Here is a 13724-nt window from a genome sequence, read left to right as displayed (position 1 = left end):
CATTAGAGAAGTGGTATACAAAGCGGTATATAAATGTATGATTAGCATTTTTGTTTTCTCAAATACATTAAACAAAAACATATATTATTTTAGGGGCTTTTTCTTCTTGCAGCTACAAATGGGCTGGGCTGCCGTAAGGAGAGAATTGATGGAATTATCCCATGTGTCTGAGTTCAAAGATCAAGCCCTTAAAATGCTTCGAAAGGATAGTGAAGCCTTAGGAAACACCTTGGTTACCTTCACCAACAAAAATAACAACAGCTTACAGATATACTTTTTAGCTTGGCATGAGAGGCTTGTGGCATGGAAGCAAAATTGTCATGAGTTTAGCACTGAAGAGAAAACTATGCGTTCCTGGGGGAAAAATGGGGTGTTAAGGTAAGAGAGGTAGGGTTTGTAGGAAGGTTTGGATGAGAATGAGGGAAAGAGAGGAGAATGGGTGGCTTAAGTGTTTTTCTGGCAGCTTGACAGATGCTCTGTCAAATGTTAGAACAGTCTGCAAGAAGAGGGAAAATGGGAAAGAAGGATGAATAGAGCACGAATTTGCTAGGTTTTGCAGGTGAGAGAGGAAGCTTGCTCTCTGGATGTGGTTGTGACTAGTGGTGAAGTAATGGGTGTTTTGGGTAATTTTTCAGCAGCTTGACAAAGGCTCTGTCAAGCTCTGGAATGACTTACCATAAGAGAAGATGGGAGAAGATAGAGGAATGGTGCTCAAAATTGCAAAGTTTCAAGGATGAGAGATGAAGCTTGCTGCTCTAGATGTGGGTTGAAATTATGGGTAGGAAATGCCTCTTTTTATAGGCGCTTGAAGCTCCTTCTTCTCAAGAAACCCTAATGGTTTCTATCCAATTTGGCCAAGTCTTTCCTCTCCTTTCTCCTCTTTTCCCTTGACTTATCCTATCTTGGTGAAATTCCTTCTGCCCAATTGCACAAAAACAGGGATTTTTGGGAGCTCAATGCTCTTTCCACAGCTGCCTCAGTGGAAAACTCCCATTCCCCCTTCCTTTATTTTCCTCCTTTTTCCATGGCTAGGTTTGATGAGGGAAAGAAATGGGTATGCACGCTGGTTCGAAAGGTGACTCCCTTCCTAGCAGTCTGCGCACCAATATCCCCCAGTCCTTTGGATGTTTTTGCTTGAAACTTGTTCCCTCCCATGTGCTGGAGCCTCCCAGCAGCTCTGCGCACGTGGACCTCCAAGCTCCCTTTGTGGCTTTGTTCTCCAGTCAAGTGCTGGGGCTTTTGCTGCTTCTTTTTCTAATTATATGGGCTTTCTAAAACAAAATGTTGATTTATCAAATAAATGGGTTAACCTTATCAAGTGTTGGGCTATTTTGGTTGAAGTAATGGGCTATTTTCTCTTTTATGCTCACCCACATGCTTGGGCCAAAGAAATGGGCTTGAGTTTCGAGGCTCCCAAGCAACCCGGGACTTCCATTTTTGTGCCCAACAATGGGCCTCATGACAATTCATTACCGTCCATACCACAACCCACTCAAGCAAGCCCCGGGCATTTGAATGGCTTGGGCCCACTTAACCTTGTAGCTTGGTTGGGTGTAAAATAATGATTTCCTGCTTGGCATGGCGTATCGCTTGGCGTGCTTTAATTTTATGGTCCTTGAAGAGGGACACGATGCCTAATTAGCATGGGCTTGTAAAGCCAGTGTATTTTATCATCTAAAGCAAGTGTATTTTATCATCTTTATCTCAATTCCTAGTATGACAGATTATTTATTTGGCATGGCACGTGGACTGTGACTTGTGCATGACGGACTTTTGTGTGCTCCAAATTGGGTATTTTCTTAATAAGGTGTCGTATTGGGCCAGGAATTTATTTGGGCCCAACCATGGATTTTTTGGGCCTCAACAATTATAAATGGAGAAAACGGTTCAAAAAGTCTTGGGAAATCAAAGGCCATTATTTTTACATTTTATATTGTTTTGAGGTCTTGGTTCATTGGGACTACAAGTTAGAGCAACTCCAATAGTTGCCTTTGCCAGGGCAGGAGGGAGCCCAAATCGCAGGTTGGCATTCCAACGGGCCTAAGCTGCTCGGGCAACAGTTGGGTCCCAACAAACAGGGCCAGCCCAAAGGCAAAAACAGCCTATGCTGTTGTCTGGGTTTGCTGACATCAGCAATGAAAGCAATATAAATAAATAAATAAATAAACTAAAAATTTTAGAATTTTTTTTTGGATAAATATTTAGTCATATTCTTCACTTCTCACATCAAAACTCTATACAAATTTCTCTCCTCATATCTCATGTGAATAGTAGTTGCCATGGCAATAGGTGGAAACATCACAAGCCTTTTGGAAGGGTTGCCACTATTCACGTGAATAGTAACAGCCCTTGCCTTACCCTTACCCTTTGCCATGGCAAATGATGGAAGTGCTCTTAATGTTCCGTATTCCAAAGCAAAAGCATTTGCTACAGATCCCTTTTTTTAATTGATATAATATGGCCATATGTATTATTCGCGTACAATATGGTTAGACTAAAAAAGATGCAAATTTTTTTTTTTTTCCATATTTTGTTACAATTGAATGGGAAAGAAATTTTTTTTCTCAATAATATGTACTCGTATTATAAGCGTAGTCATGTAGAATGATCTGTATTATCAAACACTCTAAAATTGATTATTGCACAAACAACACTTTTGATAAAAAGTTTATCAAATGCCACACTATTTTCTTTCACAGTTGATTTTCATAGCACATCAATATCAAACTGGTCCTAAGTTAGGGGTGTTTTTTTCAATTCTTAATTAGGAGTAAATTGGGGTTTTGTTTTAAAGGATGATGTGTCCAGTTTAAATCATTTAGATTAAATTTTAATGAGGTGACACGTGTAGAACAAAAGTTAAATAGATCATGACAGAGAAAATCATAACACAGAATCCGGATCCCATGCGAAAAGTCTAAAGTTTAATTTCATGTTTTAAATTGAGCCAAAAAATTATGTTCACTGTGTACCGATAACTCAATATCTATAAAGTAAATAACTGTTTAGCCAAAATTCACCTTCTTTACCTTTTTTTTCTTCACAGTGTTCTGTATGTACTCTTACGTTGCACACGTGCCTGATATTTTTGTTTAGTTTAGTTTTTAGTTTTAATTAATAGAGCAAAGCAAATTATAGGTTCAAAGAAAAGGAATACGTGCGGATGAGAGAGAATCAGATGCCGCTGGACCACCACTCTTCCTTTTGATATATAAAGCGTACCCGTCTCTCACATTTTTCCACATTGGAGACACATATATTTTATTTTCCTCTGTTTTTCCTTTGGACACTCTTTGTGATTTTCTCGTAAGCCAAACGCTCAACAATGGCCGATCAGCTCACCGACGACCAGATCTCAGAGTTCAAGGAGGCTTTCAGCCTCTTCGACAAGGACGGCGATGGTCTCTTTTCTCAGATCCCTCTTTTTGTCTCTCTTCCATAAGAATTTTTGTTTTCGTTTTTGTTCTCTGTCCTTATGATGCTTAATTAATCTGTCATGTTTGGATCTAATGTTTTTCGCTTGTAAAAATTTGTGGTTGATCAAGGGTTTGTCAGCGATTGAATTGTTTTATGCTAGGAGCATGTTTTGATCTCTAGGACAAGGTCATTTTGTTAGATTTAATCTTCCAGCTTGGTCGAGACTATTCTGGGTTGAATTTGATATGTAGATGGCTTATGCAGTCTCATTCTTTATTCGAACCATGTTTCCTCCCTTGTTTGGATAATTTATTCTATTTGGGAAAAAACTGGGGTTTTGATTTAAGATATCTTTTATGGTTTTGGAGTTGCAGAAATAATTTTATGGTATTGGAATCGACACCAGAATGTTACATGCTATACCATAAGAAAATAAAGAGATAATTTCATAAGAGATATGCTGTATGTTGCTGTCGTTTACGAATAGATATCACCAAAGGATGCATTGTTTGATAGGTCTTTGGTGTAATGGCACTGCTTCATGTGTGGTTGGAAGCAATCTGTTAATATATTTTTGAACAAATTTTGGTATCAGTTCACAATTTACAAAGAATAACCTTTTCTTTCTTCTCAGTAACTTTTCTGTTTTAGGAATCAGTGTAGATTGCTCTACAAGTCTACATTGTTTGACTGTCAGGTTCATGCGTAGGGTTTTTGTGAAATCGGGAAGTATCCTTTTCTAGTTTTTACAATATTTAAGGGTCATATGGCATCCTTTTCTATATTTTACAGATCTTTAACAGTCCTGGAGTATTTTTTCTAGTTAAGAGTCAGTTTTTGGAAAGCATCTTGGTCATATTATTGGTTTTTTTGGCTAATCCATTCGTTTCTCTTCTTTTGGAATGGACAATTGTGAATTTATTTTGCCCTTTGCTCTATTCTTTCCTGACTGTTATTGTGATATTTGTTTTACAAATACCAGGATCTGGATCATTGTTTTGCCTTTAATTTTTTGCCTTCTACTTTATGTTGTTTTCAGTATTGAAATTGTGGTGTGCGGAAGGGTTGTTGAAATGAGATAGTTCGTGTATGTTTGTGTTTGTGTTTTTTCCCTTCCAGTTTAGTGGCGTTTCTCTCAACAATAATAACTTTAATAATCTATTCAAAAAAATAATAACTTTAATAATATATTAGAATGAATTTTAGAGAAACAAGTGGTTTGTTCATTTGTTAGTAGCCTGGTCACCATTCCCCACCCACCAAACAAAAGAAGCTTGGTTATCTGCCTAAACAACTGTTACCAATTTCTTTGCTGTATTCTGCTTAAACGTTTCTTTAAATTTTGATGTAGGTTGCATCACTACCAAGGAGCTTGGGACTGTCATGCGCTCACTTGGTCAGAACCCAACTGAAGCTGAGCTTCAGGATATGATCAATGAGGTTGATGCTGATGGGAATGGAACCATTGATTTCCCTGAGTTTCTTAACCTGATGGCCAGGAAGATGAAGGACACTGATTCTGAGGAGGAGCTCAAGGAAGCCTTCCGGGTGTTTGATAAGGACCAGAATGGCTTCATTTCTGCTGCTGAGCTTCGTCATGTTATGACAAATCTTGGTGAGAAGCTGACAGATGAGGAAGTGGATGAGATGATTCGTGAGGCTGATGTGGATGGTGATGGGCAGATCAACTACGAGGAGTTCGTCAAAGTCATGATGGCCAAGTGAGGATCAATTGACCAAAATCAAAAATTTGATATAAAAACGTAAAAGGGAACTGGGCAGATAAGTTTAAAGAGATTTCCGTATCCCCTTAGGACATCTTCATTTGGTATTGCTAGCTTTTGGTTGGTTCGTTGTCTCTTTTCTTGTATGCATTATTTGTGGTACTGTTCTTCTAGTATCTACTTGTTTGCTGTCTCTTAATAGTTCCTCTTTGGTAGTGTCCCTTACTTTTCATTGGTATGTTCATTCTTCTTTTTGGTATCAATGACCTAGAACAATTGGGTGAATCTGATGTTTCTGCTTATGGGTGAGTATCATTGTTAATATTGCGAGTTTTAGTATCTCTGGTTAGTATGATCCTTGTCATGCATTTGTGCTCATTTGTTTCTGTTTTAAAGTATGAAATTGAATTGATAGCTTTCATTTCAAATATTCCTGTTTAAAAACCATGGTACACATTTGAATTGGCCATCAGTTTCATTCCCCCTTATATTTTTCCCTCAAGATGACCTGCTAAAAGGACCTAATGTGTTTGTATGCGAAGTTGCCCGTATTGCTCTCTCTCTCTCTCTCTCTCTCTCTCTCTCTCTCTCTCTCCCCCTCTCCCTCCTGTTGATACAGAAGTTGCTGGAGGATGACGTTTGTATTCGTAACATGACGCCTTTTAAAGCCGTAGTCTTGCCTTTGCGCGGCTTATAGACAAATCTTGATGATTTGAACCATATTATAAGGCTACATTGTGCAGTGTGGTTTGTGTTTTTTGGGTTTTGAAGATGCGATAGACTAGTTGTTTGTGTGTTCTTGCTGTTTTCTTTTCTGTTTATCATGTTTTATGGGAGTACTATTTCGTACGCCAATCTTGGAGTCTGAAATGCACAGGTGGATGAGTTTGAGTTCACCATATGTGATTCAGTATACTAAATGCTAGACTTGGATGGAAGAAAGCATAAATGGAAATGAAATGTGAACCTACTTGTTCTGATGAAACTTAACCAGTTACCCCATTGATGGTATGAAATTGTGTTTTATGTTTCGTTGATTGTATTTCCTGTCGTATGCTTTACTGCTTTCTTTCGAGGCCTGTTGAAAGGATGGGGGAGAGAGTAAGGGTTTTTGAATCTGAGATCGAAGCGACATTTTAAAAAAATATTTTAAAGTCTTTCTGCAGTCTTAAGGTAAATGTTTTATTTTTCTCGATCAAAAAAATGCGGAAACGCAAAGTTGGAGGTCTGTTTTAAAACCTTATTTTATTTATTTATTGATAATTCTGTTATATTTTAATTAAGGAAAAAAGGGAGATATGTGGAAGAAGTGAGGGATAAAGATGGCAAACGGAAGTGAATTTCATATTATTTATCTCGTCTGTTGCTGACCTCTTATCAATCTCTCTTTCGGTTCCTCTCTTTTTTCTTCGTTATCTTTAACTGAAAATTAAAAGCTAAAAATAGAAATATCTTTATAGTGGTGCGGATGCTTTCACCCATTGAAGATGGAGACCCTACGTACGAAAAATATTCGAAAGTCGGGTAATTTCTTTAAAGCCAATTTGGAATCTAGGAATAGTTATTTTCGAGGGAAAAAGGTTTTGTTTTTGTTTTTAAAAAAATATTATAAAAAATTAATTTTTATGGGAGGTTTCTTTTCTCGCTAAAAAGTTTCTTTTGTGTGGCGCTTGTAAATGAATTGCATGAATTTGGGCGTGAGGAGGCATGTCCGATTGCTCTTGGGGAAGAATCAAAGAATCACTTGCTGATGCGTTTGATGTTTTTGCTGCTGATTCTTTATTAGGAGTATTTTTCTCTTGTGCTTGCTGGATTTTGTTTATTTAGCTACCTACTAGACTACGAGTGAGCCAGCCAAGCAAGCCATCATACCAAAAGAAGGTATATTGAAATGAAAACAATATCGCTTGCTTCCAAAAATTAAAAAAGACAAGTGTTGTATATTAAAAAAAACATTCGGTTCATCTCATCATAAATTTTTTAATTTTGTAGACGGTATCAGTTAAGAGACGTACAGGTTGTGATTAGGAAAATAGCTTTTAAATATTCCTAAGAGAATACAGACCAAGAAAATTAGTTGCCCTAAAGAAATTCTGAAATATTTAACATGACCGACCATTTTTATACCACGACCTTGTTTCGTTTCAATTACAAGTTAAAGCTACCAACCAAGAACGTAAAAGAAATGTATTTGGTATTAGAAGATGCATGCATGCTTCATGCATAACGCATGGTCTTCTTTAGGTCCGTTTAATAACGATTTCAATTTTAATTTTTAGCTTTCATTTTTTTTGCTGAAGTATAGAGGAACAAGAGGGAGAATCGAAGTGAGAAGATGATAGGAGAGGATGTGAGGGAGGAGTAACAAAAGTGAAAACAAAAACTAAAAACTGAAATCTATTTAAAATTGTTTTCACTTTTGTTACTTCTTCCTTCCATCTTTCTCTCTCAACTTTTCTCTCAATCTCACAATCACTCTCATTTTTCTCTGCACTCTAGCGCAAAAAATAAAAACTAAAAATTAAAAATTAAAATTAAAATAATTATCAAACGAACCCTTATTTAATTATGTATTAAGCGTTCATGAAGATAAAGGTATTTAATTCTATTCAGAGACATTTGTGAAGTCAAGCTTATAGTCTTTTTTTTTATGTGTCTACTTATTAATTACAGAAGAAGCAGAAGTCGAAGTCGAAGTATCAACAGCAAACAAAGTAGCATGGATTCTAAGGAACACAAGACCAATGGCAAGAGGCGTCGTTGTAGACAGCGTGTCCGCGATTGTATCATCCTGTAACTATATATATATATGTTGTAAATATTATTGTAGATGCCTTTGTAATTACTTTTAATATCATGTATTTATCTTACATAATATATATCTACGAGTCGTAGTCCATGTATTACTATGAGACTTGTGAGTCTATCTCTAGTCACACTTTGATTTCTCTCAAATATTACTTGTAAACCGCATATCCTTCTCATATAATGTACAATATGGACTTAGATTGAGGTCATGGCCTATACCAGATCTTCCGGGTTGAAATGCTCTCCATAGAAGACCTGCAACTTTGAACAGTTATCAGAATAGGAGCAAATTGGGGTTGATCCCAGTTGAACTCCCTCCAATGGTTAAGTCAGAAGTGGTTGTAAGGTGGAGATAATGGATGTAGGGTTTGCACGATGAGAACATTTATTACCTTTGTCTATAGATAGGTGAGGGGTATTTATTAGGGCTGGGCACGGTTCGATTTGGACCGGTTTCGGGGAAAAAATGGAACTTGATCCGATAGTGCAGACCGGTTCGGTTTGGACCGGTTCTGCTCAACATCCATACAGAAATTCGAACCAAACGGGACCTGTCCGGTTTCGGTTCGGTTCCTGCGGTTCCGGTTTTTTGTTTTTTTTTTAAATTTAAATTTTAACAAATCTGCCCAAAATGTATTTATATACTAACATACCCCAAATTTGAGGTTCCATCAAGCTTTCAACACATCAAAATGAATCCAACTTCAACAAAAATACAATCCAAATTCAAATGAATCCAACTTCAACAAAAATTCAATCCAAATTCAATTTCAACATCATCAAAATGAATCCAACTTCAACAAAAATACAATCCAAATTCAAATGAATCCAACTTCAACAAAAATTCAATCCAAAATTCAAATGAATCCAACTTCAACAAAAATACAATCCAAATTCAAATCCAACTTCAACATCATCAAAAATGAATCCAACTTCAACAAAAATACAATCCAAATTCAATCCAACTTCAACATATAAATTACAACCCAAATTAAATCAAACTTCAACAAAATAAGTTCCAAAATAAATTACTAGCCAAATACAACCCAAATTCAACCAAATATACATTACAACCCAAATTAAATTCCTCCTAACATTGAAAAGTAGTTGGAGCTATGGTGCTAGGTGTGGATGAACTCATAATATCTACATAAAAAAACATAAACACATTAAAACATTAGTCCAACATACATATTATATAATACATTAATAAAGCACATATAAAATTACAAAGACATACCTAATTCAATCGATTCATAGAACTCTATCTCTTGAATTGTTGGCTCATATTGTAAAGAGGATATGTCATCCGACCTTAACCAATTTTGAGAGCAAATTAAGGCCTCCACAATCTTAGGAGTCAAAGAAGCACGAAATGAATTAATTACCCGACCACCCGTGCTAAAGCATGATTCCGAAGCCACCGTTGATACCGGGATGGCAAGCACATCCTTTGCAATAAGTGCCAACCCCGGATACTTAACCCCATTCAATTTCCACCACTTCAAAACATCAAATTCGTCAACCACATCTTCAATAGGGTCGGTGATGTACCTATCAATCTCATGCTCCAATACCACAACATCATTTGCTCGAGTCTCTTTTCTCCAATTTTCAGTCATTTGCCTTCGTTTCTTTCCCCCCCGGTTTAGGCTACTACTTGTATTCATTGTAGTAGTATCACTAGAATAACTACTACTTTGAGTAGATGGTGGTGGTGGTGGTGGTGGTGGTGGTGGCATGGCGTACTCTTCATAAAGCTTCTTTAAAATCTCTTTGATCTCATTCTTCTTCTTAACCGCATCTTCCGGATTCTCAAACCGACTTTTCAAGATAAACTCTAAGTTCCCCAATTTGTATCGAGGGTCAAGAACAAGAGCAACCATCAAAATTTGGTTCAATTTATCAAGGTCACCCCAATACTTTTTAAACTTCATCTTCATGTTAAGTGCCATGTCCTTCAAAACCTTGGAGGTTTGGGTTTCACTTAATATTTCCTCCTCTTCCATCAACAAATCCTCAATTTCTTCTTCCATTGCAATCAAGTCATGAAATGTGGTGTGGGAAGCGGGATGCAAAGTGACACTCATCTTCAATGTAGCATCATAAAATACCTTTAAAAAATTCACAAAGGTACGAGCATTGTTCCAATCCTCATTAGTTGGTGGCCCTTCCCTCTTTCTAGGGTAATGAGACATAACCACCCCATCTTCGACATCCGGTTCATCTTCACCAAACCAAGAAATATATGGACCTTCATCATCTTCTCCCATTCTCCAAAAGGCCTTTTCAAACTTTAAGGAGGCTTCCAACATCATATATGTGGAATTCCACCTTGTTGGCACATCTAACACCACAAGCCCTTTGCATTCAATTTGCTCTTTCTTAACGCAACTCTTAAAGTCTTCTAACCTTTTGGGAGAAGATCTTACATACTTCACCGCATTTCTTATACACAATATGCTTTTTTCCAACTTCTTCAACCCATCACGAACTATTAAATTCACAATATGAGCACAACACCTAATGTGCATATACTTTCCCTCTAGTAGAAGACTACCGTTTCCCCAATGGCCCATTTTTGACTTCAAATAATCTATAGCCTTTGTGTTTGAAGAAGCATTATCGGCCGTGATGGTTAATATCTTCTTCATATCCCAATCAAGTAAACATGACTCAAGGAGTTTACCAATTGAGTTCCCCTTGTGATTGGAAATGACACAAAAGTTCAAGATTCTTTTGTGCAAGTTCCAATCACCATCTATGAAGTGTGCCGTGATGACCATGTAATTGATGTTTTGAACACTTGTCCAAGTGTCCGTTGTGAGGCATACTCTATGTGGTGCTAATTCTTCTTTCAATTTTTGTTTCATGGCATCATACATTGCCATGAAATGCCTCACAAGTGTCCTACGAGATGGCACTTGAAAATTGGGGTTCAAAGAATTACAAAACCGCCTAAACCCTTTTCCTTCAACCACACTAAACGGCATCTCATCCATTACTACCATCTCTACACATGCCTTTAACCACTCTTCTTTCCCATGCATTGTTGACATAAGAACCCCATGGTCTTGGTCAAAAGACAAGAGCTTTTGCCGTTATCTTTAGGAACCCTCCCCGGATATTTCTTACATAGGTTTTCAATATGTTTCCTCAAATTTGAGGTCCCATTTCTAGTAGAGTCTGCTGCATAACTCATAGTGCAATACTTGCACCTAGCTCTCTTCTTAGTGGTTGCATATTTGCTCCCATCCTCCTTCACACTCTCAACCACTTCTTCATATCTCTCAAAGTGATCCCATACTTCCAATTTTTCTCTTATTGGGCCGGAATGAGGTAATGGTGGAAGACCACTAGGTTGAAGTGGTGTTTGGGTATGAGGTGTATTTTGAGTTGGTGTTTCAAGGATGGGTAAATTGGGTAAAGGTGTTGATATAGATGCGGATGCGGATGCGGATGTGGATACGGATGCGGATGACGAACCAACTTCACTATTAGTAGGGCCATGCACCTCTCCAAATGGGTTCAACTCATTCATGATTTCTTTAAGAAACAAAAACAAAAAACAAAGAAAAAAACTTAACATGATATATATTAACAAAAACACAACTTAACAACATAAACCAAACCAAAACACCAAACAAAAGCCAACTACAAGCTAATTACAATTTTCAACTATGCTATCATGAATTTCAAATGACCAAATCCCAAACTGATACGATTTCATAAGAGAAAAGGAGAGCAAAGACTTACAGCTTCAATGTCAATTTTGTAAACCCAAAGCTTCCTTCTTTCTCTGCAACTTGTTCTATATGCCACAACAATATGCCCAACAGCCAAAACCAGTGAGCAGAAGCACCAAACACATACTCTGCTCTTACATACTCTGCAATATGCCCAACAATATGCAGAATATCAACAGAATGCCTTACGAAGTTCAATTTAGTTCTTAGCTCAGCAGAAACTTTTTACTTGAGTATCTCCGTGTTTTAACAAAATGATCAATACAGAAAGATCAAGTAAGATTGGAAGTAACAGCATGTTATTGAGAAGAACTACTTTAACCTCTAGTAGTAATTTGCCGAAGGAGCTTAATGAGAACATAACTGACTAGCAAAACCTTTATATACTGTCTGATTCTAGTATTGCAATATAGTAGTTTATAGATGCAAATTACTTGTGGCTATTATTGAATCAGTAATAAGTCATATCTGTCTTAAAGATAAACTCATAAAACTTGAGGATGAAATATTGAATGTTGTTGATAAAAGGGGTTTCTTCATTTTAATTTACCTCAGAGGACACATCAGCAACAAGAGGAGCAACAGCAGCTGCACTGCCCAACCTGCTCATGCTCAGAACCTACATGTTGTGTAAACATAACAAATTCACATCCATTCCCCAAAATGAATTAAAAAAAATTACTCAGAAATCCATTATTTGATTATCATTATTTAATCCAGCAAACAATGTCAACTAGGGAATCTTTCTTTTTCTTTAATTAAGAAATAATGAACTCAGCTCCAGAAAGGGAAAAAATAAAAAATAAAAAACATAAAGAAGAAGAGCACCTTGACTTGGAGCTGTAGGAATTTGACATAATCGATGATCTCATCCAGCATTGAAGCTTTGTCTGTCTGTCATTCCAAAACCCACATCACATTAGATTATTGCACCCTAGAAAATATAAGACCTATCCAATTTTCGCAGAATCGAAGATGAGCTGTGAGAGAGAGATGAACAATACCTGAGAGAGAGAGACAGAGACAGAGAGCTATACGAGATGAAGAGGTGGACGCTGCGAGCGAATGGGATCTCCGATTTGCTGGAAGACAGAGAGAGTCAGAAAATTGAATTGGGGAAAGAAAAAAAAAAGGAGAGAGATAGAGAGAGAATCTGACCTGCAACGACTGAGAGAGGCTAAGAGAAGAGCGGCGGCAGAGAGGGGTGTGACTGTGACGTGCTGGTTGAGAGAGAGGTTTGGAATCGGTGGCTGGTGGCTGGCGGCTGGCTGAGTATGAAACGAAATGGGAGGGAGGAGAGGAAAGAACGAAGAATGAAAAAACCCAATCTGAATTTGGTGTAATCCTGTGTGTGCACTACCTATGGTAGCAGCATACACACCCAATCAAAATTTGACAGGTATGAAAATATATATAATTTCAAATATAAATATATATAATTTCAAATATAAATATATATAATATTTAAAAAATATATAAATTAATTCTATTGGACCGGTTCAGATTGGACCGGTTCCTTCGGATGGAAAACCAAAATCGAAATCGGTCTAAACCGGTTCAGTTTGGATTTTTCTCGGTTTTTGACTTTTTTGGTCAACACGATTTTTTTCGATTTTTTCCGGATTGGTTTGGTTCGGTTTTACGGTTTTGCGGTTCAAATGCCCACCCCTAGTATTTTTAGGGGGAGAAGGAGAGACAAAGATACTTAAGGAGGATATATTTATCTTCCCTCCCCCTGGTAGGACTAGACCATATTAAATGACCTGTTTTTGATCACCATACTATCTGGCAGGGATTGTGTGACGGAGTGACATGTGACTTTGAATGGGAGGTATATTAAATGATCCCTTTCCCTTTCCCTCTCCCTCTCCCTCACCAGTCAATTCACTCGGGGATCAAGGGGTAGGGCGACACCTGGTCTTGGATGGGATGTACATTAATAGATTTATCTCACTTGCTAGGCAGTTTTACCAAAGGGGTGGAGTGTTTGACTCGATAGGGGTCTGATCATGCCTGTGGGTCATTAATG

The 13724-nt window shown here is 37.4% G+C and overlaps 1 protein-coding gene and 1 long non-coding RNA gene across 2 annotated transcripts; one reads left to right on the top strand and one right to left on the bottom strand.

The window, feature by feature from the left end:
- Positions 1 to 3140: 3140 nt before the first annotated feature.
- On the top strand, positions 3141 to 5480 carry LOC117625761 (calmodulin-7). The gene is made up of 2 exons (XM_034357308.1): positions 3141 to 3401; positions 4769 to 5480. The coding sequence occupies exons 1-2, from the start codon at positions 3326 to 3328 to the stop codon at positions 5140 to 5142; spliced, it is 450 nt and encodes a 149-aa protein (XP_034213199.1). The 5' UTR covers positions 3141 to 3325; the 3' UTR covers positions 5143 to 5480.
- Positions 5481 to 8904: 3424 nt separating this feature from the next.
- On the bottom strand, positions 8905 to 11799 carry LOC117626330. Its single transcript, XR_004585540.1, has 2 exons — positions 11706 to 11799; positions 8905 to 9095 (listed from the first exon to the last, which is right to left on the bottom strand). It is a non-coding gene; the product is annotated as an uncharacterized LOC117626330 (long non-coding RNA).
- Between the last annotated feature and the right edge of the window lie 1925 nt (positions 11800 to 13724).

This window comes from Prunus dulcis, chromosome 4 (assembly GCF_902201215.1).
Source record: "Prunus dulcis chromosome 4, ALMONDv2, whole genome shotgun sequence".
Lineage (NCBI taxonomy): Eukaryota > Viridiplantae > Streptophyta > Magnoliopsida > Rosales > Rosaceae > Prunus > Prunus dulcis.
This window is presented reverse-complemented; position numbering and strand designations above follow the sequence as displayed.